General features: G+C 40.2%; 2 protein-coding genes across 5 annotated transcripts in view; one reads left to right on the top strand and one right to left on the bottom strand.

Moving 5' to 3' along the window:
* macrod2 (mono-ADP ribosylhydrolase 2) overlaps positions 1–24,452 on the bottom strand; it is a 384,195-nt gene that overhangs the window by 317,190 nt on the left and 42,553 nt on the right. The window lies entirely within an intron of this gene.
* Positions 6,140–15,147, top strand: flrt3 (fibronectin leucine rich transmembrane 3). Of its 2 annotated transcripts, XM_052079608.1 has the most exons (3): positions 6,140–6,410; positions 10,539–11,230; positions 11,999–15,147. In XM_052079608.1, exon 3 carries the CDS (start codon positions 12,042–12,044, stop codon positions 13,992–13,994), a length of 1,953 nt encoding a protein of 650 aa, XP_051935568.1. In that variant the 5' UTR covers positions 6,140–6,410; positions 10,539–11,230; positions 11,999–12,041; the 3' UTR covers positions 13,995–15,147. The 2 variants fall into 2 exon arrangements, with proteins under 2 accessions (XP_051935568.1, XP_051935569.1); XM_052079609.1 differs by lacking the exon at positions 6,140–6,410 and having other exon boundaries at positions 10,013–11,230.

Genomic DNA, 24,452 nt, shown 5'->3' on the forward strand with positions numbered 1-24,452 from the left:
CTTCAGGCAGTGCTGATGTTTTCACCATGAAACATTTGGGAGAGCAAAATAAAGTTTTGGAGGGTAGAATGTGGAAGACAAAATACTTTTACAGAAAAATAAATGGATTGTTTGATACTGTTAGGGAAGCCAGCAATGACAACATTTATGTGCATAACATGCTTCAAATTTGGGACAGCCCAACTGAAAAACAGCTTGGGAGAACCCAGCACCATTTGTCAAAGTACGCTGAATGACCCAGATGTACAAAAATGCAAAGTTGAAAGAAATGTCGTCGTATGATATGTCATGACTTTTTGTGAGAGGCTTCACGTCAGTCCTTGATTCAGAAGATCCAAAATAGAAGTGCTCCATAGACGACATGTTACAAGTTTTGTTTTTGGCGTTTCAAAAAAACAGTTGTAACTATTCTTCTTCCACTGAGCGGTTCTTATTTTGGACCTGCAGATGTGGTATTTCAAGATGCAAAAATCAGCAAATGCAATTACTCTCAGGTGTGTGTGGGGGTGGTAGATTACCGTACATAAATTGTAAATCACATTACATGTGTCAAATTTCACAATTTGTCTAGACTGCTTAAAGGCCATGCAAAATGAATGGCATGGCAATATTGTGTGCCAGGTTTGTAGATCATCTTGGACATTTGTGTGAGCAATAAATTGTGCACCTGTTTTTGCCACACAAATGTTTAGTAAAATCAGGTCATATCTGTCAGTAACAAGGACGGAGAGTCCAAACAGAAAGGTATCGTTGGAACCCTGTGTGCAGTTTGCGGTTGTATTTTGTGGCGGTGTAGAACTTGAGAAAGTATTCCGTTAGCCTCATAAAGGCAGATTTGATACAGCACCTGTATTGGATGTCAGATTGTGCAAGCAGTCAGTATTGTGGCTGGTCGATTCGTTTTCCATTACTACAAATACCATAAATTCACACTTCAAGGCAATACACTGATGCCACTGATCTCTGCTTTTACAAATTTGCTGTGTGACTTCTGACGTCACTTACTGGTTGTATTTGACCGGTGGGTTAAAAAGAGTGATTCCTGGAGTGTGAAATGCCACAGCTTTTATCATACCTTTGTAAAACGAGGTAGTTCAAGGCTATATACCACTCAGGCTGTGAAAAGCAGCACAAATGTCCAAGTATGTCAAATCAAGCCTGCCCCTAGTTTCACTGGTGAGCGCTTGAATATGTGATTGTTCAGTCTCGCGATTTAACATTATCCCTGTGACTGTTGATGTAATTCACACCTATACACATACACACATGCAAGGTGCATTATTGCTGAGTGTTCACTTTAAAAACAAACAAACAAACAAAAAAACAACCGGAGTTGGCCAAAATAGGGGTTTACTTCAGTTTCCTTTAGTTTTACGTCAAATGTCATTTACCTCAACTCTTGCATGAGCACCTGAGACCCTTGTGTCAAAAAGTTAGCAGGCAATTTAAGACATAGTCATAACTGCACTTCAAGTTGCTTTAGATGTTCCTTTGAAGAGGGCTAAGGGCTGCAGAATAGAAAGGTATTCAAGTCAGTGCCAAAGCACTGTTTTCCGACACTGAGGTTAAAAAAAAAAAAAAAAACACCCTCTTGGTGGTGTGAGGAGTTGAGGCGCCTGAAAACACCTTCAGACAACGATAAACGACAATCAAGTTTCTCAGGTTCTGCACCTAGCAACAATAGCTTGATTGAGGACGCTACTCTACCGCCTTTATTACCATTTCGTCTTACTGTTTATTCTGTATGTTAAATCGCTCCATGTACAGCACTTTGTATGCAGCGATGGCTGTTTGAAAGTGCTCTATAAATACTGTTGACTTGACTTGACTTGACTTAGCACCTCAGTAACAAAATGCCAACATATCACAGCTGTGCAAAGACAGTGCTACAAAAAGTAAAATGTAGACAAGTGTTGTTTCAAGACTTCAAATGACTGATGCTATGCCAAATTGGGTCTCATGTGTCTACAAATCCTCCGATGTTTCAATATCAATATCTTGCTTCGTGATTATGTTGATGAAGGACTCAAGTCAAGAAATCACTGAAAAGGTCTCATAAGGGTAAACAATGTCATCTAGATGAGTGATAAAGCAAATTTAAAGTTCCTGTTTTGCACAGATAAGCGAACACTTTGATCACAATCTCAGCACCTCCGTGTGACGAGACCTCCTTACTTGTGTGCCCCCTGTCCCCTTCTCTTTACTCAAAATACCGTTGTTGCACATGTTTACTTCCTGTATTTTCTCCAATCAACAGGGCCACAACAGGTCTTGAGCTCTTGTTGTACAATCTATTTTAGCTTATCAAGAGCACCAAAGACTTGGTTTGTTGTGCGAGATAACATTAGCCCGAGCTTCCTGCTCATACAGCTATAAACCTGAAATGACCTTTTCACCAACCTCTTAAGATCTTGAAAACTAGATGAGACTCATGCACTATATTTTCACCTGGAGTGAGGAATGTGAAGTGGACGTGTCTTGTTGGTAAACGAATTGCAGCAGTGAGACTAAAATCTGGGTAATTACAAATGAAGTATCAGACGAGTAAACCGGTTACAAAATGAAGACACAAAACAGGGCTTCAATTAGCTAAATTAGCGATTCTACGTCTGGGATATGAAAACACTGTATGGTAATTATTTCTTTTATCTCTTTTATTGTGCTGATGAGTGCAGTGGGGGAGAGTGCTCTATCTAATCTGATCACTGAGCATTGTGTTTGGGGTCATTAACCTATGGGAGGTCCTAAGGCTGACGAGTAAGCTCCTACTCCCCCTCTACCTTTTTCACTGAACTCACTCATCCCTGTGTTCCTCTTTCTTTTTAGACAACACAACTGCAACCATAAGAACAACTAAAGAAAACAAAAGACAAAGGGGAAAAAACAGCCGACTGTGCTATTTGCATGGCTTGTCATTCTCTCACAAAAACAGCCTAAATGACGGCTGACCAAGGTCCCTTGGCTTGTCGAAGCAGCAGGATGTCGGCCCCTTCAGTATGTTGTTGTTTTTTTTTCCCTTTCTTTTTCATGGTTGCATCCCGTCCCCAGAGATGAAGGGGTCAACTTGTCCCACAACATCTGGGATCCGCATTAGAAGAAGCTAAGGTTTTACCAAACATAGATGAGCTATCTTACTTAAATGGGGCTCAGTGTTCTCTAAATGCAAACCTTTGCTTATCACCAATGTTAAGAATAGGCTATTCTGTCATTGACGTATTGCCCACCTACAGTTTTACAAATTGGACAATTTCCAACTAATATATCACTGATTCATTTGAGTGAATCCTTACTGCTGTGATGCTGATGAGATTAGAGGCCAGGCGGTAATTGCCCGGATAAAATGAATACGCAAATAATGTGAATGGAAAATGAAAGGGGAAATAAAGAGGGGTTAGTTAGCATCACCGATTTACCTTAATTTGGCATTGGATAAAATACAGACATGTCTACATCTAGAAATAACGCTAACACATTCTCATCAGTGTTCAGAGTGCCACAAACATGCACAATCAAGAGAGTAAATATCTCCAGTCCATATTATCCTGTGTGCACATGCAGCAGACTATCCAGAAAGTAGAGCATGCCTTCCTATTGGGTGATATCTGCCATAACCTAGACAATAACGGCTGTTGTGTAGCCACCAAAATCAAAAGTCTTTGTAGAGAACATTTAGCTCAGCAGATCGAGGCCATTAACATGTCCCTTATTTTAAACAGTCACAAGCTGTCTGCTACAAAACTTGGAGAAATCGGATAGACGGAATAAAACTGCAGCCTTGGTAAAAAAGGGCACCTATCCCCCTGAACAAAAGATAAACAGGGGAATAGATTTTCTCAAGTCTGAAGATAACTGAAATCCAACACCCGCATCCTCCGATGGGGCTCTTTGTATGTCTGAGTGCAGGTCAATCAACAGTCGCTGACAGATGTGTCTGCAGTCGATTTTAGAGAGGAAACTGAGCTGGGGTCAGTCACAGGTTTCCCCTGCCTCCCCTTAGAGAAAAGACGAGGATCAAGTCAGGATGTCACAGATTGACCTTTTCTCACCTATATTAGGGTTTTTTTTTTGGGGGGGGGGGGGGCGGGGGGCATGAAGCACCTGGTCCGAAAGGATAATATAATTAAGACGATTAGGCAAATGAAACTGAGACAGGGCAGTTCCACAGTATAATAGACAATTCAATACAGGATATAATTCTAATTGAATTGAGTTCACCAACATTTTTGGTAACCCAGCTCGAGGAGTAAAGCTACATGTCGTTTTGAATGATGACGAGATTGTATTCCATAAGAAAATGGCAAGGAGATCTCGCGTTAGCAACAGCAACCACCATTCTCAGGGTCATTCATCCACAACGGATCAACCAAGCAATACATTTTCATTGTACTGAAGTGTGGAAAAAATCAGAAGCCATGTTATCAGATTATACAAAGATGTGACTCGTGACATCAATAATAGCAATACGGTGATTGCATGTTTAAGCATTTTCACAGAGGTGAGCTCTCAATAACCCATTCAATGGAAGCTCTGATTTTAAAAAAATGTTGGGTCAAAAATAACCCAGAAAGTGTGGTTGAATTGGCTCAAGTTGTGGACTGGTCTCTTTTTGACACAAATTGGATTATTTTGACTTCTTTCACAACAGGCTTGATAGAATAGGACATGTGATGTTGGTTTACAGCTGTGTTACCCAACTGTCAGTCACACAACTTGCAAATTTTAGCTCCCGCAACAAAATCAAAAAGACATTTAAAAACCTGTGATAAGACTTTGGGATGTTAGCAATCAACTTGTTAGTACAACTAGACGGGCAGATGTGTCCCTCCGCATCAGCACAAAGTTGGATTTGTCAATCCCTGCAGAATCTTTTGTATCGGCGTTTGCCGACAAACCAGTCCATGAAATGCTCAAACATGATCCTGAATGGATGTTTTCTCTAAATATGCAACCTAAACAGGAAGCATGGCCAAGTGGATGAAAAACTTGAGTGTATGACTATTTCTAAAAAGACAAAGTAAAAACCAGCATTAAAAATACATCAGTAGAAGTTATTGGATTGCATATATTGAATAAGATGTTAGGATATGGTAGGGTCGTACATCCCCTCTAGGTTGATATGGGCCAATTCTCCAAATATTGCACCTTAGCCTCGACTTCAACTTGTCATCTTATTGTTTTTCATATAAGCAACCAGCGAGTGCACCCATAATACATCGCATTTTGATCATGTGCTCTGACAAACCTCACAGTAAACAAGCTTTGCATACAAATGTGTTGCGAACAAAAGTCCATGTGTAACCCATTTAAAAAAAAAAAGACTGGAGTTGGCAGATGCTGCTGGCCAATGTGGTTTAACCACAAGTTGATGAATGGTGTAACAGTATTTACCATGGTGTCACAAAGTAGTTTTGGGACTGGTGAATGACATTTAAGTAAGTGGTTTTTCAATTACACCTACGGCGGCAAGCGTCACCCATATCTGATTGCCGATCTGCAGTCAACAGTTGAACAAGAGCAGCCCTATTGCAGGCTATGATTTTGGCGCGGTTGGAAGCCTGAGGGGGGAGACACTGGAGATGACACAGAGAGACTGTCGGAAACCCTATTACTAAAAGGGTGACTCAATGTTGCTTCGAGCCTCGGAGGGCACGTTTGGCTTCACTTAAACATGCAACCAACAGGGTCAAGCATTCAGTCTAAAAGGCAGTAGGGTTCAGGTATACCATAGACAAACTAATTTTGATGGTATAAACAATGAATGCCTTGCATATGAGAACACCCACTTCGACATTTGTGGATACAGTTCATGAGTCAAAGCAATCTGTGATGTTTCTACTAGATTTGATAAAAACCAGTTTAGGTTCATCAAAATGATTTTTTTTTTCATCCTTCCCCTCTTTTTCATCTTAAGAGCATGATTCCTTAACCAGTCCCCACCAGCCTCTTCCACATCTGTCAAGTTTGTTTCCCTTTTCCTCCACTCCCCCTAGTGTAGTCCCCGAGTACTGCAGACCTCTTTAGATTTTTCCAGAGGCGGGGGGAAGAGAGGGAGAGAGAGAGAGAGACTCGCAAGCAAACAGTGAGCGAGAGAATGACTCCGCCTCCACATGACGTCAGCGCTCTATTGGAGCAGGGCTACAGGCAAACATAAGTCCACATTTGTTATTGGGACCAATCCGTGCGCGCATGTCCTTGTGCAACTTGAAGAGTGTGGATGTGTGAGGGGGCATCACTCAATATCATAGTGGTGCTACAGATACAGCCAATCCAGTTCTGGCTCCGTGAGTGAGAGAAACTGTTTTGGGATCTGTATTGAATCGGCACTCGGACAGGATTACTTTTTTCCCCCTCTGTCTTGAATCCCCTCATAGGATACCTGTAACTTTTTTGGGTTGTCTTTTGAGGTAAGTGTTTCTGACTGGTTTTGTCCAGAGTCGGGGGGGGGGGGGGGGGGGTTGCATCTTTGTGTTTCCTTTTTTTCTCTCTTTCTTTTAACGGGTGGTCTTTTTGACTCAACGAGTTTCAAGTCGAGTCCTACACCGCATCTAACAATACAATATAATACATCTTTATATGGCACTTTCACAACAGCTGCATCTGTTACAAAGCGCTGTACACAGTTAATATAAATATTAAAATATACCAGAACATATAGCATAAAACATATATTGTCACGCAATCGTAACATTTATTCCTGCATAAGTCAAAAGTCTCTATCAGTGGATCAGAGACGTCATGATCAAAACGTCTGCTACAAGCTCAGTTAGAAAACAATCCGCAGTCTATATTGATTGATTTTATTTGAAACTATCCCTATCCTCATAGAAAACACGAGGGACGTGTTCGGTTGGATAGCAGGCTGCAGGCTTTGGAACTGAAAGCGACGGTGTCAAAAATACTGAGCGCTCTTTTTCTTCTCCGCAACCAACCAAACCGACCTCGTCTATTAACGCACTCAAAGCTATATCAACTTCGGGGGGGGGGGGGGGGGGGATTTAAACATATATTATATTTTATATATATACACACACACACACACACACATCACCACACACACTGCGCGGAGGCAGTGGCCAAGAGCCGTCTCTAATGACATCCAATGCCATTCTTGTGGCGCAAACGTGGTGAAGACGTGTTATCTTTGCGCCGGCCGTTTGAGCTTTTGATCAGTGAATACACAAGCTTGATTGGATTAGGAGAGGAGAGACAGCGTGGTTTGAGCCCAGCCGGCGCCAAGGTTTGTCAAGACACGGGCATGTTGAATCGCAGCGCACATCCCGCAGCGATGCGCACGCAGAGCCAGCTGGACAAACTCCGCTAAATGCGTCTCTGTCGGGACGGCTCCGTGCAGTTTCCACTCACGTCCCGACACCCCACTTAACCTGGACCAATATGTTTGGAGATCGCAATAAACGGCCTTAAACCAACAAATCATTCCACGCCCTTCGGCCACATTCTATACTTGTGTTGTATTTGCTCAACCGCATTTATGTACATTGGCTGTTTTGAAGAGAAGAAAAAAAAACATCTCCCAAAGATATTTGCATTAAATAGTGTTCTCAGTTGACAGCACATTTCCTCCTAATGTCAGCTTTGTGCAATTTCGTCTCCATTCTTGTACGCGCGTCTTACTGGAAACACCATTGCAGAGACAGTTGTTAATCCAATTTCACTCAGCCTTTATCTTCATAAGACAATAAGGTCATCCGGTCTTAAACAAATAACAGATGTACTACTGTATGAGACTACAGTCCTAATTTCACCAACCAGAAAATTGCTGTGGAATGACTGAAATGTGCACAAGTTCAGTCTACAGTATTTGATAAAAATTAATTTGGTTCAACATAGACAGGAGGGCACATGAGTTATCTTCACTGATGACTGCCTACGGCTATAGTTCCCAGCCAATTGCTTCCATTTTAGATTAAACACGAACCAGGTCATGAGCAAAATTGCTGTCTGCGTAACATATTGCAGGAATGACATCCCTTAACCCCTCCTTTTAGAAATTGCTCAGATTCGGCACTTGAATATCATTCCTTATTGTTCTAATCTACTTTGCCACCAAAGTATATTTACCATCAATGGTAAGACCAGTGACAAACATAGCTGAGCATTCAAATACTGCAATAAAACAGCTAGATAACCTTTGGAAGCAATTTGACTGAGGAAAGTAGCGGGGCATGGAGAGCAGTTGACAAATCCCTATATTGTAAGTGGGCGCTTGGCCTGTAGGCTAAGATGTGCTCCTCTTTGCAGCTTAGCTTGTCACACGCAGGCAGACACACACACACACTTGCATATTTTTCACACATCTTGTGGTGCGTACCACCCCCACGTGGGGAAAAAATAATTGCAGCTGCTGCAGCTCTCTCCTTTCAGTTTGGAACAAAAGAGAAAAAAAAAACCCTGATGTTCCCAGGCCTCTCCGGGCTTAGTGGGCCACCAAAAGTACAGTATCATCTGTTCAGCCCATCCTTACAGGAAGCCATAGCTTTTTGGTATTCTTGTTGTCACAATTAGTGTTCTTGACTAAATCATAGAACCTAATTTAAATCAAAGTATAGATATTATAAAACTATACTTTGTCTTGTCACAATCCGTCACAGAACTATTTTATTGGTTCAAAATTAGTAATCAACAAAGATTCCAACTAAACTTATTTCCCAAATGGATAGGTTCTGTGGAACTAAATTAATTTCAGGTCTCATGAATAATTTAGATGGTCTTTACAACTTCTATAGTCCTTTCTCCCCTAAACGCAGGATTTGTTTTCCTCTGCTGAGAAATGCATTTGTCGCTGTTAAAATTGCTTATCAATATCCAGTTTTGTGTTATCTATGTTACATCTACTGCTTTCTCTTGAAAAGTACCTCACACACGTTTAGCTGAATGCTCAATTTAATTTTGCCAGTTCAGACTTAATGAGGCCTGCTTGTCGACAAAACCTCCTGTGTGGCCAGTGGTCCACATTAAAATGATGCATAAAGGCGTTCCTCTCAGTAGATGTTTGGTATTGCATAGCCCTCAAAACAATTAAGCATATATAAATACATCCTGCAGGGACAAGCAAGTGATAATGCCATTTTAATATATTGTTTGTCTAATTGCTTGGATGTTGTCATTTTGTACCAAAAGCTCCTCTGCTGAAGTCCAGCATACTTGCCTTGCAGTATATCATGGAGAGGGGCTCTTTGCCGAAACCCAAAGAGTGCAGAAAAAAATCAAATGGGTAATAAGAGTAACGCTGCAGCCAAGACAGATTATGCTCTTAGTTTAAAAATAAATAAATAAATGAATGAATAAATATATTAAAAAGCCTTTGTGATTAAACATAAAACTGCATAGCAGTTTCGTATCACTCCGAATGTATGTAGATAATTTCAAATCATCATAAAAGCATATTTGAACAAATGTAGCCTGGTCTTGCTGACCTCTCTTATTATGGACTGAAATGTATCCTTTTCAATGAGGTGAAAACCACCATTTAGAACTGAAATGTCTTCACAATGTGTTGCATTAAAAGTCAAAACTCTCAGATCGCTCTTATTCAGCTTTCTAAACAAACCCCTGTTCCAAAGGTTTAATGGTTCCCCCACTTCGATGCAAAAGTTCAAAGAAAACGCATCACGTAATGTTCCTCAGCTTATATTTCACAACTTATGGCGCCGTTTAAAAGGACCTATGTTGAAAGCAAAATTCATACCTACGAGACAGCGTTTTATCAATCACATTTGGGGTTTGCAAGGCTCCCAAAACCCCAACCATCCCTTGGTTTGGGCAACCAACAGCAAAATGGCTGGGGCCCTGCTTCCCGAGTTACCTTTTACAGCACAAGGCAGCTGCCAGCAGGTCACATATAATGGTCGCAGAGCTATTATGTTCAAATGGAAAAACAAAATTTTCTTCGGCGGAGGGAATTCTATTTTTTTAAACAAGCGTATACAAAGCTTTAAAAGAGGGGGTGATGTGGGGTCAAGGGGTCGCAGACAAGTCGGGGAAGACAGGGATAGATGCAACAGCCTTTCACCTCCACATATGAAATTCAAATAGGCTTGCTAACAACGTGAGCACTGACTGGATCGTCCTTTGATCCAAATCAGAAAACCTAGTTCAACATCTTATTTTTTATGTACAGTGTTTATTTTTAATGAAATGAACTATGGTAAGAAAAAAAAAGTTGTGAAATTCAAAATAATTAAATGGCCTGTACTCAGATGCGCATATAGGGCACATTTTTGCAAGTTGCTGTTGTGATCACCAAACAATGTGTGTGTTCTCTTGGCTTAAAGCTATTACGAAGTCAAGGGTCACGATCAAAGCCAAAAAGAGCATTTGAATAATAAATGTGAAGTACAAATCACTCACATTTTCTAATCACACAGATTTGTAGATAAAAGATAGTTGAATTTATCAATGTAAGAAACCGGTTTGTTTCCCCCCAAACAAATTTTAAAACTGCAGTCGTGTTTCTCCATTTCAAGAGATTACAGGTTACTAAGTATGTTTGTCTCTCCTCCTTTTCTTTTTCAGGACAGGTGAAGTGTCAAAAGATGCCAGCATGAATCAAACTCCAGATTCATGAGGGAGGCTTGGCCCAAAACTAGAAGCCTCTTTCAACGGTTTACCTCTTTCGGAGAGAGAAGACTGTTCACCCACATCCAAAAGTGGAGCCCAGGATTAATGCATATACAAGCTTGACAAGGGACAAGAGGATTCTGGTTACCTGTAGGGGCTGGAGTACACAAGTGAACAGGGCTTGATTGAGCCTATGGTACAGGGGATTGGCATGGCTCAGACCAGCTTTGTGTCAACTCATCATGCATGCTGGGCCTGATTGTAGAAAGGAGCCTATATTAAAGCCGGCAGGATTGCTATAACTGTGGGTGTGGAAGAAAAAAAAAATCAAATCTACGGTTATGGCGACTGATCTTGACAAATTCAACACCCATTAGGATTTTTTATATTACCAGAGAGAACGCAGGCTTTGTCACTGAGAGGGGATGCCTATTCAACAGGCTTATCTGCCATGGTAAAGGCAGTGAAGGCATGAGCCTCTGACAACAGAGGTCATCGTCCAAACAAGGCTCAGCTCTGCAAATACTGACCAGTCAGGATATCACCAGAAAGCCCTCAGAAAAAACGTCTTTTCAGAAAGGATTTTGGAAGAAGAAAACCTTGATTGGATTTTTCATTGATCAGAAAGGATTTACGACCTCTCATACATCAGGTATAGAAACATTTGTATGCCTTTGCGTCTTTCCACTTCACTGAACTGAACTGAATTCAACAGGAATTTAAAACCTCATCGGGGTGAAACTTGTGAGAGAGAGTAAGATAGTGAGTAAGACAGGGAAAGAGAAATAGAAAGGGCAGGTTTTATTTAAAAAGTCTAGCCATAAGGAATTAAAAAAAAGATCTACATTAAGGGCAACACGATAATTCACGTCACAGTACAATTCAACAAGCGTGTTGACATTGTTTACATAAAGTACATATCAAAAACGTCAATTCGAATTATGTGTAGAAAGAAAACCTAATCTGGTGTGTACTGTCGAATAGGACTAAATACTTAAAGCAGCATGTCAGTACTTTGACAGTCACTCAAAGTATGACTGTTGTCTATTTGGTATGTAACAATGAAAGGCAGCCTTGACAAGCAGAAGTCTGTGGCACAGTCGATGCTACTAAACTTAACACGGCTTGGTTGCAGACGATTAAAGCAGATCTACGGCACAGAGAGTCAATGTATTGAGAGCTTACCACTCAGTTATTTATAGTATTATTTTTGAATGATGTGCAGCTATGCAGTCATAAATGAAGCTCAATACAAAATTATATGTACTACCATATCACTTAGAATAATGAACCGTGATCCAGTACTTAAACTATATGGTGCTTCCGGCCCAATTTAAACACCAAGCAAATCTAAGTACATGAATTTGGACTTATCCTAAAGGCCTTGTGTATTAAATGTACTCTTGTGTCTTCTTCCTAGGAGGCTCTTGAGTGATCAGACTGCCTGGCAACTCGGCGTGAAGATGGTACGTCAGTGCAAGGCCTTTACACTCTCCCTCATCAGGGTGGGACTGCTGCTGGGCCTTGCTAACCCACTGGTGACATCTGCCTCATGTCCCTCTGCCTGCCGCTGTGATGGGACCTTCATCTACTGTAATGACCGTGGCCTAACTTCCATCCCTACTGGTTTACCCCTGGATGCAACAGTGCTGTACCTACAAAACAATCGCATAAAGAGCTCAGGAATCCCAGCAGAGCTCAGCAGGCTCACAAATGTGGAAAAGATCTACCTTTACTGCAACAATCTAGATGAGTTCCCCACTAACCTTCCTCTCGGGCTGAAAGAGCTCCATCTCCAGGAGAACAACATTCGCATGATTACGCACGCAACTTTAGCACAGATTCCTTATATTGAGGAACTTCACCTGGACGACAACTCAGTGTCAGCAGTCAGTATCGAAGAGGGGGCCTTTAGGGACAGCAATCACCTAAGATTGCTTTTCCTCTCGAGGAACCACCTAAGTACTATCCCCTCAGGCCTACCCATGAGCATTGAGGAGTTGCGCTTTGAAGACAACCGAATCTCATCCATTTCTGAACAGTCGCTGCAAGATCTCATCAACCTGAAGCGACTAATATTGGATGGAAATCTGCTCAATAACCGTGGAATTGGAGAGATGGCTTTCATCAATCTGATTAATCTGACAGAGCTCTCGTTGGTGAGGAACTCCCTGACATCACCACCAGCTAACCTGCCAGGCACAAGTTTGGAGAAGCTGCAGCTACAAGATAATCACATTAATAGGGTGCCGCCAGGGGCTTTCGCTTTTCTTAGGCAACTTTACCGCTTGGACCTATCTGGAAACAACCTGAGCAGCCTCCCACAAGGTGTATTTGAAGATCTGGACAATCTCACACAGCTTTTGCTACGCAACAACCCCTGGCAATGCACTTGCAGAATGAAATGGGTGCGCGACTGGCTCCGGTCATTGCCGACAAAAGTAAATGTGCGAGGATTCATGTGCCAGGGGCCTGATAAGGTAAAAGGCATGGCTCTAAAAGACTTAACTACAGACATGTTTGACTGCACGGATTTAGAATTTATTCCCACGTACGAGACAAGCACAGTCTCCAACACTCTGCGCCCCTCACAGCCACACTGGCCCTCGTTTGTGACTAAAAGGCCTGGAGTAAAGGGACCAAATATGGGCAGAAATTACCATGGCACCACCATGTCATCAGGCAGAAAGATCATCACAATCAGCGTGAAGTCAAGTAGCGCAGATACAGTTCACATATCCTGGAGGGTATCGCAGCCCATGACCGCCCTTCGACTCAGCTGGCTGAAGCTTGGACACAGCCCTGCATTTGGCTCCATCACTGAAACAATTGTACAGGGGGAGAGGACAGAGTACCTGCTCACTGCGCTGGAGCCAGAGTCTTCCTACAGGATATGTATGGTTCCCATGGAGACCAGCAATATCTACCTAGCAGACGAGACGCCCGTGTGCATAGAGACGGAGACCGGCTCTCATAAATCGCATAACCCAACCACGACTTTAAACCGAGAGCAGGAGAAAGAGCCTTACAAAAATTCAAATCTGCCTTTGGCTGCTATCATCGGAGGGGCTGTTGCACTTTTGGCAATAATCATGTTGGCATTGGTGTGTTGGTACGTGCACAGGAACGGCTCACTTTTTTCAAGGAACTGCACCTACAATAAAGGCCGTCGAAGAAAGGATGACTATGCCGAAGCTGGCACTAAGAAGGACAACTCAATTCTAGAAATAAGAGAGACTTCGTTTCAAATGATACCAATAAATCAGCTTCCAGTGTCCAAGGAGGAGTTTGTGATACACACAATCTTTCCACCTAATGGCCTGAGTTTATACAAGAGCCCACAAAACGAAAACAATATCAACAACAGGAGCTACAGAGACAGTGGAATACCAGATTCGGACTACTCCCATTCATGATATTGCACACAGACATTCATGACGAGAATGTGTTGTAAACAGATTGGCAAGACTTTGACAAAACACTGGATCTATCAGACTAAGGGAGCAATGTTATGTACATTTGCCATATAATTTATATTTAAGGACATTTTATGACAGCTGAGAACGTTCCACCTGCAGGCCCTCACTGAACCAGGGTGTAGTACTGCAATTATATTTTAGGGATTTGTAGTAATTTGTACTGTATTTCCTTGACTTAAAAAAAAAAAAAATATCAACCAATTAAAAAATAAATTCTGTGTTCTGAGATATGATGACTTGTCAACTGTGAAAGTGGGTTTTAATTGCTGTGTTGAACAATCAGACATTAGAAAACATTGTAGTACAAGCACAGGTCATTGTTTTCACTTTGTGGCTGTCTGAAAAACAAAGGCGGAAATTGTCAAACTAAGGTACAGTTGATCAATAAAATTAAATCAGACAAGGTGCCCTATTACGAAAAAGAAACGGCGCCGAGCTGTCTCATTTACTACTGACAAAGAATACTGTTCTAGAGTTCATGAAACAAATCACTTCAGATATTGTGCCATGCTTTATTTCACCAATTTCTTAGGTGTGTACTTTCTGCAAGTTTGAAACACAGCAGAGCGACCATAGCAGGACTCTTATTTTATTATGATTTTTTATTTTTCTGATGGGATTGTAGGCCACAGCACAGGGCAGATAAAGCACACCAACTTTAAGGGGACTCTTGACGCCTCAAAACAAGAAGACTGGACAGGCTGACACAGGACCCCACACGATCTCTGTTTGTATGAGCCAACAATGGCCAAATGACAATGGCGGCATTCCTTAGTACCGTGTACCCTCCGTCATTCAAGCCAAAAGGCCAAAAATACATGATTGTTCAAAGGATCCCAGTGTTAGCATTCCTTAAGATGACTAAGATTTTTTATTTTCAAAGTGAACACATTTTTGTTGCCACAATTTGAAATTACCTGTTCTTCATGTTTAAAAAAACCAAAGTGCATTGTATGCCCTTTGGCCAGTCTTGTATGTGCCTTGATCCAATGCTTATTTAGCTTTTTAAGGAACCAGTGACTTTTTTTCATACACAATTGAATATGAAAAGTATTGGTCATATTACAGAATAAAAAAATATGAACAACAATGACATTGATTTTTTTATTATCCACACTCCACCTTGACAATTGTTTTGTTTAAACAGGGGGGAAATATCAATAAATCAAGACATCACAAAAGTCGCATTGTCACCTCAATTTTGGCGAATTTTGCCTGCATAATACCAACAGGACAAAAATATATTTGCATGACAGAACCACAGCTCTGTTCAGAAACACAAGTACTTAGACTAACGTTAAGAATAACAATTAAAAATGTTTTGCTCGTCTTTCTAGCGTCTACAGTATTAAGAAAAAATATATGATACTTTCCATAAAGCTATATTGAAAATAATAGTTTTTGATTTGTGTTTATGATTTCCAATGCTGTAACCTTTTGAGAATGCACATATGTACAGTATGTCCAGTACGCAGTTTAAAAAAAAAAAGGGAATTTGCTATTAATACAGGTCACCCTCTAAGGCAGGAGTCATCGACCTCTTTGAAAGAGAAAGCTACTTCTTGGGCACCAAGTAATGCAAAGGGCTACTAGTTTGATACGCACTTCTGAAACGAAAAATTTGCTAAAATCATTTGTGGGGAAATCATCTCATCATTGCATGCTTTGGTGTCATAATACATAAGCATACTGACCAAATTATATTAGTTTGACTGTTGAAGTAATTGCCCAAATAATTTGGAGTCATTTTCAGAAAACAAGAAAAAACCCCGCAACTAATTCAATAAACAAGAACAGTCCCGTTGTCTTGATTCAACTTTGTGCATATGTTCATGACCGGGATGACTGGCAAGTTAGACAAATATAAATATATATATTTTTAGCTGCACATTGCTTCTTTTTTTTTTTAATTGATATTGTGACTAGGGTTGTGATCGGGTCATTTCCAAATGTGCACCAATGCAAATGCGAAAACAACACCACCAACTCAACTCCCTGGTAATCAATTTTCAGTAAAAGGCCTGCAGGCTGCTGGTGGTCAATGGAGGCTCCCTCCATTTTGGCCACCCATGTTCCAAAGTATTTAACCAAGTTGCGAAAATATGTTTACATAACAACTTTCTTGATGTAAAATAGTGTATGCTTGGCCCCACCATTTTAATTTGAAAAAAGGGTTATATGAATGATGGCAATGGGTATTTTTTGATTTTGGTACGTCAAGCATCAAATGTTATTGTGTTGTTTACAAATAAATAAACAAACAAATAAGTATTTTCCTACAGAAATTAACTTGTAAAAAAATAAATGATTAAATTGGAAAAATGCTACCAGAATTTTGTCTCAACTAATAATGAGAACTGTGACATGTCTCTCATACTTAATAGTCCATTTTCTAATTAAGAGTATTCTCAGAGCATCTTAAAACCAACAATTCCATTAGCTTGAATAATAGTCTTCCATTTGTTATTAATGAGCCTTTTTGTTTGAGTAAATAGTTCAAATAAGGTTGACTGAAGTGTGCCAGCAAATGAGCAAACTAATTTGACAAATTCCTGCCGCTTTGTGATAAACAACAAATAAGCCAAACGGTGAAAGGAACAGTCCATTGTTGTGGCTTTCACTGGAAACAACCCGTTCAAAGGGGCAGCTCTTTGTGTAACTTGCATGAACGCATATGAAACAAAATTGATGAAGCAGACTGATGACGACCCCATGTGAACTCACTTATCATTGGTGACCCATGACCTTATTTGATCAGTCACTTTAAACAATTCCTTAATCACTCTCATGCTCTCATCTGCGGTCAGACAAGGCTGGAGACAAAACAAAATCTGACGTGCATTTTTCTTCTTGTGTGTGACGCAGCGCAGACAGCAGTTTGGCTTTTATGTACCTAATGATCAGAGCTACTGGTGCAGTTGCAGTGTTTGCTTCAGAGTGATACTATTCACTTTAGAAGGTGCTGGTCAGGCAGACTGTCACATTTGCATTCCAATAGATACCGGTATCAAAGCGTCACTGCATGACCCCTCCATGGCCAACAGCCTTGGTTTGTCTCCAATAGTACCAATAACATACACTAAGTACAGGCTACGAGCCTGTTAGCTTTATTCGGGCTAACAGCGTGAAATCAGTTCAAGGACCACAAGTAACAACTCAAAGCTAGCAGTCAGGACCTAACAAAAAATACAAAGGGTTGCCATCATCCACATGATAAAGAATTTGTATATGTATATAGAGATTTTGAAATCATTAAGATGAACAGATAACATCACAAGTGGCTTCATCAAACAACAATTCTATATGGAGTATAAAATGGAGTGGATGGTTGGTGATCCCGCTTGTTTTATGTAAATGCAAGATATTGTAGGGCAGTAAAAACATGCTTCAAAACCGTTTTCCTTGGTACACTGTGGGACACATAAAGAGACTGCACTACACATTGGTCGCTTTGCGCTTTGGAACATACATACATACACACATACGTACATATTTATCCCAAGTTAGAATCACAATTGTACTGCCAAGTGCTGGTCAACTGACATCTTTAAAGATGGCGAGAGAATTTCCAAACAATCAAGGTGATCCTATGCCATCTGGCTGGATATTAGTGTTTACAGAAAAAAACTGAGAAAATCTGAAATAGGACTGCTGTGACGAATAATTATTACCACCCCGATGAAGAGTTTCTGAGAACAAAAACTCAAAACTTCTCTCATCCCATGAGTGCTAAAACAGCAACAAATGCTACAAAACATGGTGAAGGCAGCCAAGAGAAAAGCAGTATTTTAATTTTGCGTTTACCTGTACCCACAAAAGAGCTGTTGTTTGTGTGTGTGTGTGTGTGTGTGTGTGTGTGTGTGTGTGTGTGTGTGTGTGCGAGAGAGAGTGCAAGTATAAATTAACCCCCTTTTTTGCAAAGAATGAATGTGTTGGGGGTCAGGGGGCAGTGGAGAAACATGTTAAAATCTTTTGATTCAGTTCTGTGTTCACAGCCACTGGGTCTTTCATACATTCAATTAGTTTTTTTTTTTTCTAACTTGAAAAAAACTGCCGTGTGCTGCCTATTTAATATATTAGTATTCTAAATAAAACTTGCTGCAATGCTTTCTGTGAATGCTCCTATTTTTTGAGGCCCCCAAAACAACAATATAAATAACCATGTTTTTCCCTCTCCTGCATAATTTACTACTGTCTAAAGGACGTTCAAATCAAAAAGACTAACGAGAAGGTTGTGTTTATATCCAGGGTTGAAACTCGAGTAAAATAAGTGACCTCCAGTCAAAGAAAAAAAAATGATTGAGGCAATTTTTTTTCTGCCTCGAGTACCTGCTTATTTGTGGGTGCACTGCCAAGAAGAAAAAATGAAACCAACCACATTAACAATAGTTTATGCTATGCATGACAGCAACTTGTAGCCAATGCGGTTGAAAGGCCAACTTCCCAATTGTCCTCATCTTGCCAAATAATTTATGGGCATCAATGCCTAGGTACGCTTTTATTTTCACGTTGTTCCCGGCAGCGTGTTGCGGCATAACGGCTTACTTGCCTCATCTTCCAGACTTTGTTTTGGGGCCTTTGACGTCACAAACTGTTGCTAAAGACTTCCAACAACCAGGTCCTCAAATAATGTTCAATCACTTAACTAATGATACTTAAAAAATGATAAGACGTTGCTAACACTGTATTGTATGGTGTCTGTTAAGTATTTAGCGGCAGCTCCAACATTAGCTAGTACTAGCAAGAGGATTAGGCAGTAGATGCACACTTTGATGCAGTCTGACACAGTTGCAGTTTTAACTGATCACTTAACAAACCAGGCTTGCTCAAGTATGCTGTTTTAGCCGGCAATATCGCTACCGTGGTTCCGGTGTCAATTCTCTCACAGACCAAAATGTCTAAAATCTCAGTCATGTTTTGACAAAGTAAAGATAGTGCAGCAAGGCGCAGCTTAATAAAATGCTGAATATCTAAAAATGAAAAATAGTGGGTTGTTCATTAAGTAGAAATGTCTGTCTTCAGTACGTAAAACCAGGATTGTTTTTTCTTACTGATGACCCAATTATTCAAATTTTCAGTAGAATATCTCAATACGAAAATATTAAATATCGACAGTGCAAGTTAGAGCTAAGACTAATAGATTTGAGTCTCATGGCCATACGGTGTGTATAGAAACGTTTGCATCTGTGACTTATATTTTGTTTAAAAAAATAAATACTGCTTATTTGTCCCTGGTTGCAATTTGTTCACACATATAATAAAGACAATCTCTCTTCTCACCATCATACGCCCTCTCAAGATTGAGATTGGACTCTGTCACTCTTAGTCACCAGACCTACAGTAGCTGTAAAAGAACAGAGTGGCCATTGAGAGAGATGCCAGTGAGTGATGCGTTACTGTGTGGAGGACTTGTCCTCTCTTCTCTGGCTCTGACCTGCTTGCCCCGCCCCTTCGTGAAAGCCAGAAGGCTCTCCATCACTTTACCCAGTGACCTGAAACCACAGGGCCAAAAAAATCCTACGAACCTCCGTCATCATAATGAATCCAATTTTATGCTTGAGAGGACAAGGCCTGCACATACATCCATTGCAACTGTAAATTATTTGGCATTAATACTAATTAACAAAACCTATCACGATGAAATGAAGACTGTGCCACCGTAAAGGAAGAAAACTCCACACGTTTACAGCACTGCATGAAGAAGGCAGATGCACAGTGGAGCTGCAACTCTCATTTAAAGCTAACAGTCAAAACCAAAAGCAAGGGGGTTGATTCATATTCTATTACACTATGAATTATAGACAATATTTTATGAAAATATCCATACAATTTGTCTACTCAATGGAAGCCATTAATTCCTGTCCCCCATTAAGTGCTTTAAATGATCCTGTAAAAGGCCATACATCTTCCGATGGCCTTTATGAGACCGTTATCACATCCCCGCACATCTTAATCGACCCTGCGTCTAATTCCGCCTACATTTCAGATGGAATGGAACAACGGTTTCATTGCTAAAGATTTGATGGGTCCAACCGCCCAACTACTCCTTGTAGTAGATGTTCAGCAGTGGGAGGCCAAGGTACCTCTTCAGTCCCTTCCTCTAGTTTTTGTTCAATATCTTTAAATGTTGGTGCAGGATCTGCATACCAAGGTGGCTCCATCCATTGCTCATTACTTCCAGCTGTTGACAGCCTAATCACAAGCACATTTGCAGATAGAATGTCTGCTGTAGCCAAGTTGCAATAAAAGTGCAGACAGAGTTGGAATGTGCATTTCTTTCCCCTCGAGGTGTTCTTCACTTTTCCCTTTCGATTTACAACAAAACTGTGACAGTTAATAATTAAAAAGGATGGCAGGCAAACCACAAAACAACACCATCTGCCAAGTGCATTTGCAATAAAAAGATTGATTTAAAAAGACAAGGACTTAAATTAGTTCTAACGATATCTTCAGACTTTTTTCTTCCTTCAGAATCACCATGATTACCACAGAGAAGCTAAATTCAACCAACATAAAAAAGTTATTGAATCACATCATTCTAAACCTCATCATAGACACACAATAGAGACTACTGGGATATAACCATCTCTTGGAACAAAACAGGCAACTATCAAGAAATTAAAAGACAATAAAAAGATCCAAAACATCAACCTAAAGGAGGTGTGCAAACATCAATAAAACATTTCCACTATTTTCACAATATGGGGTGGTATAATGAAATACAATGTCATAACACCATTCATTATCTTGATACAAAAAAATGAAACAAACAAAAGCTTGAGAAACATGGTTCTAACTAAAATATGCTTATTTTGAAAACATACACTGAGGCGACCCCTGACCAAAGCATTATCGGCAAGTTAAGCTCAAACGCCAGAGATTTAGAAAAGAAAAAAGGTTGTGATCTAAAAACGAAGTCTAGCTGAGTCCTTGTAAATTGTGAAATGCTCCCACCACAGTACACACGGTTGAGTTTGGTTGATATCTCTTGAAGACACAGTAAGCAGCACTAGTGATGGAGAGTTTAAAGCATTTGAACACAGTTAGTGGGCCACCTCACACACCGGGGAAAAGTGATGGCGGTTGTGATCCCTGGCGCCATGAAAATTATGGACACCACTTTTCAAGCAGGTTAAGAGCATTCACTTTAAAACGGAATCCACCCACACTCACACAAATCCACACATGCAGTCCCACAAATGGGGGGTGTAAAAAAAAAAAAAAACGTGAGAAACTTTGGGAGGGGGGAGAATGGTCAAGGGGTGATGGTAGTGGTATGTAGGATTAATTAAAACCTGGAGTCACTAGTGTGCCTGTGACACGCAGCCACACGATCATGATCTCTGTGTGAGAAGAATCTGCTCCCACAAGTCATTTCCTTCCCTATTGAGGGGACCTAAATGGGACGGGTGTCTTCAGAAAAAGGGAACTTGTCGAAGCCAAGAAGCCAAAAAGGAAGGAAAAGGGAAAGAGGTGAAGCATGAATACTTCAACGTTTGAATAAGAATTGTAATGAATTTTCAACCCAGTAATGTACTAGGCCCATTGAGGGGTCAAATTATCTAAACCACTGTAATCCTAAGCTTTTGCTGTTGAAATGTAACCGTGTGTGTGTGTGTGTGTGTGTGTGTGGGTGTGTCTGTGTGTGTGTGTGTGTATATAAATATATAAATACTATGGCACACAAGTCTCGGCTTAAACTAACATCTGGCAATGTCCCTGCATCCAGCTATGCACCTTTTTCCTTGGGATCCTTGGTAATCCCTTTTTTGCCCTGACAATATATTGTACTGAAGCAATTATAAGATCATATGAAGCATGAGAATTTAAGAATATATCGTGTGGCCATGAATAAAGAGCAAGGATTATTGAAAATTCATGAGCGCCTTTGTGATCATGTTTTGTTTAAAACGAGTTAGGGCTGCTATAAAATGTATATTCACCAATATATTTCAAACATTAACTGAAGGAGGCAGTTGCAAAAAAATAATTTTTAAATTAATTTGCCAACTTTATCCACACCCTATATAAGTCATGAAACAATGTTTATACACTGAATTGTCAATATTTCATGTACAGCACATACAGTGATCAGCCTTATATTTGTGGTCTGGCATTTACAAATAGGGCACATTTACAAACTGAAGTTGTTGATTTTATTTATTTTTTAGGGGGCATTTTTCAGTTATTTGCGGAAAACAAATTCTACATTCTATTCGATGTTTTGGGCTCAGGCCAAAGCAATTATAGTATAACTGGTGGAATCTGGTCTTTTGCTTATTTGGATTTTTATATTTTTTTTTATTTATGTTTGATGCACTGTTGTGTTGGCGATCCTTCAATGCACTTCAGGTACTATCAGAAGTGAAACTGACAGAGTACTTCTGTGTCTCTCCACACAGTCGATTATAGACTAAAATACAAAATGAAAATACATTTTGCTTTTATTTAGAGTTGGACAGTGACAGCAAATATGGAGAATAATGACAGTTCTAAGCACATCTAGCATGGAGTTTTTGCAGCGGTTTTGCACCATTTCTCGAAATGCGAGACAGATTACGCAAAGTATGAGGCGAACTGGGGGTCATTTTCCCCCTCTGACTAAGCACTTAGAGTATTTGAACAAACTTTAGCTCAAGGCTGATGTGTACGCCATATTTGAAAGCCTCCAATGAACTCTTCGTTTGCTACCAAAAAAGAAACACCCGGAAATGTGATGCTAGTAGTGGCAAAAGCGACAGCAGCTGTGAGAATGACGATACAAGTTCAACATCATCATCTTTCCCAGAAAAATAAGTGAAGTGTTACCGTGGCTTTTTAACTTGCAATTATCATTGCCAGAGAAAGTGGAAATGTTCGTGTTCTTGACAAAGAACTAATTGTATATATTTGTTCATCTTCGTTCCCTGTATCTGCATTCTTTGCAAAAAAACTGCAAAACCGACATAGTCCGTTTCACACTTTTTATTTATTCATTTTGTAATATTTATTGATTGTAGTATTTATGCCTTTATTTTTACTACATCTTTTTCACACAACAGTTTTAAAGTTTGCTATTGTTTTCTTGGTAAAAGTTCATTTTTTTAAAAAGTTACATTGAAAAAAATATATATTTGATGTGATTATTGTGACATTATACAATTTATTACAACATCAACATTAACCTCAATTATGAGGAAAAAGGTGACCTCTGGAGTGAACTGCATAAATGGTGATAAAGGTCACAAGGTGACTCTTATAACTCGAACTTGACATAATTCTACGAACAAGAAAAGTACAGGTGAAGTGAACGTGATAGTTCTGTGAACATTCTCAACCAAAAGAAACAATTTTTTTTTGTCTTCAGTGTTGTTTTGTCAGTTCTGAATATTGTGGCAAGCATGTGTTTCCCTTTAAATTTCATAAATGAAACTGGCAAGAGACCCAATTGAGATAAAGATAAACATGAGCATACTGTGGTAATGCAATCACGAGATGCCAGGAAAGGCAAATTACACAACTATCAGAGTGCTTTAACTACATTTGATGCAGAGCCCTTCGAAAAGGCTTTACAGGGAAATTGATTTGAATGAAATAATGAACTTAAAGCTAATAGATAGATAGATAGGTAGATAGATCTCTCTCTCTCTCTCTCTCTCACACACACACACACACGCACACGCACACGCACACACACACGCGTACACACAATAAGGAGGAGCCACTACATAGTGTGGTATATTTTATCGATGCATGACTTAGTCTTACACATTCCCCTACAGGTTTGTAGGCCAGTAGCAGAAAGCCTCAAGTAGTGCTGATGTGACACGGATGGTGCCTTTTGTGTGAAGTCACCATAAATTGACGATGACACCACAAGCTGAGTCATTAATCACAGAGTTGTCTGGTTGGGTATATAAATGACACGAGGGCAGGGTTGCAAAGGAAGGGGATTGAGCCCTGTAACATGGACTCACCCCTGGAGTCCCTTTGGACTTGAATGAAGAGAGGTCCTGCACATTCATGTTAACAGGTCACTAATCAAATTATGTTGATATCCAGGGACAGCACACAGGACAAGAGAATTCATTTTGCATCCCTTGCTCATGGCTATTGTCTGTGTCTGTGCCAGGGCATCGGAGGGTCTGAGCTAAATGAGTAACCCTGTCTCAATTTATTTAAGTCCTTGAAAAGAATGCATGCCTTTCCAGACAGGCATTGATTCAATTCAACAATGAGAGTGATCATTTGAAACTTTGATGACAGCTTTGTCGCAGCAAGAAACACTATGCAAATTAAATCTGTGCTACGGGCCATATGGTCATGGATGGGAGGGGGTTGGGGGGGGGGGGGGGTTACTAGACTCAAAATGGCTAGCACAATATGCATGGCCAATTTTTGTACAGTACAAAATAT

The sequence above is a fragment of the Hippocampus zosterae genome, chromosome 11 (genome assembly GCF_025434085.1).
Source record: "Hippocampus zosterae strain Florida chromosome 11, ASM2543408v3, whole genome shotgun sequence".
NCBI lineage: Eukaryota > Metazoa > Chordata > Actinopteri > Syngnathiformes > Syngnathidae > Hippocampus > Hippocampus zosterae.

Excerpts from the sequence above, each read along its gene's own strand:
- flrt3 (XM_052079608.1), top strand. The coding sequence starts at position 12,042 with ATGGTACGTCAGTGCAAGGCCTTTACACTCTCCCTCATCAGGGTGGGA.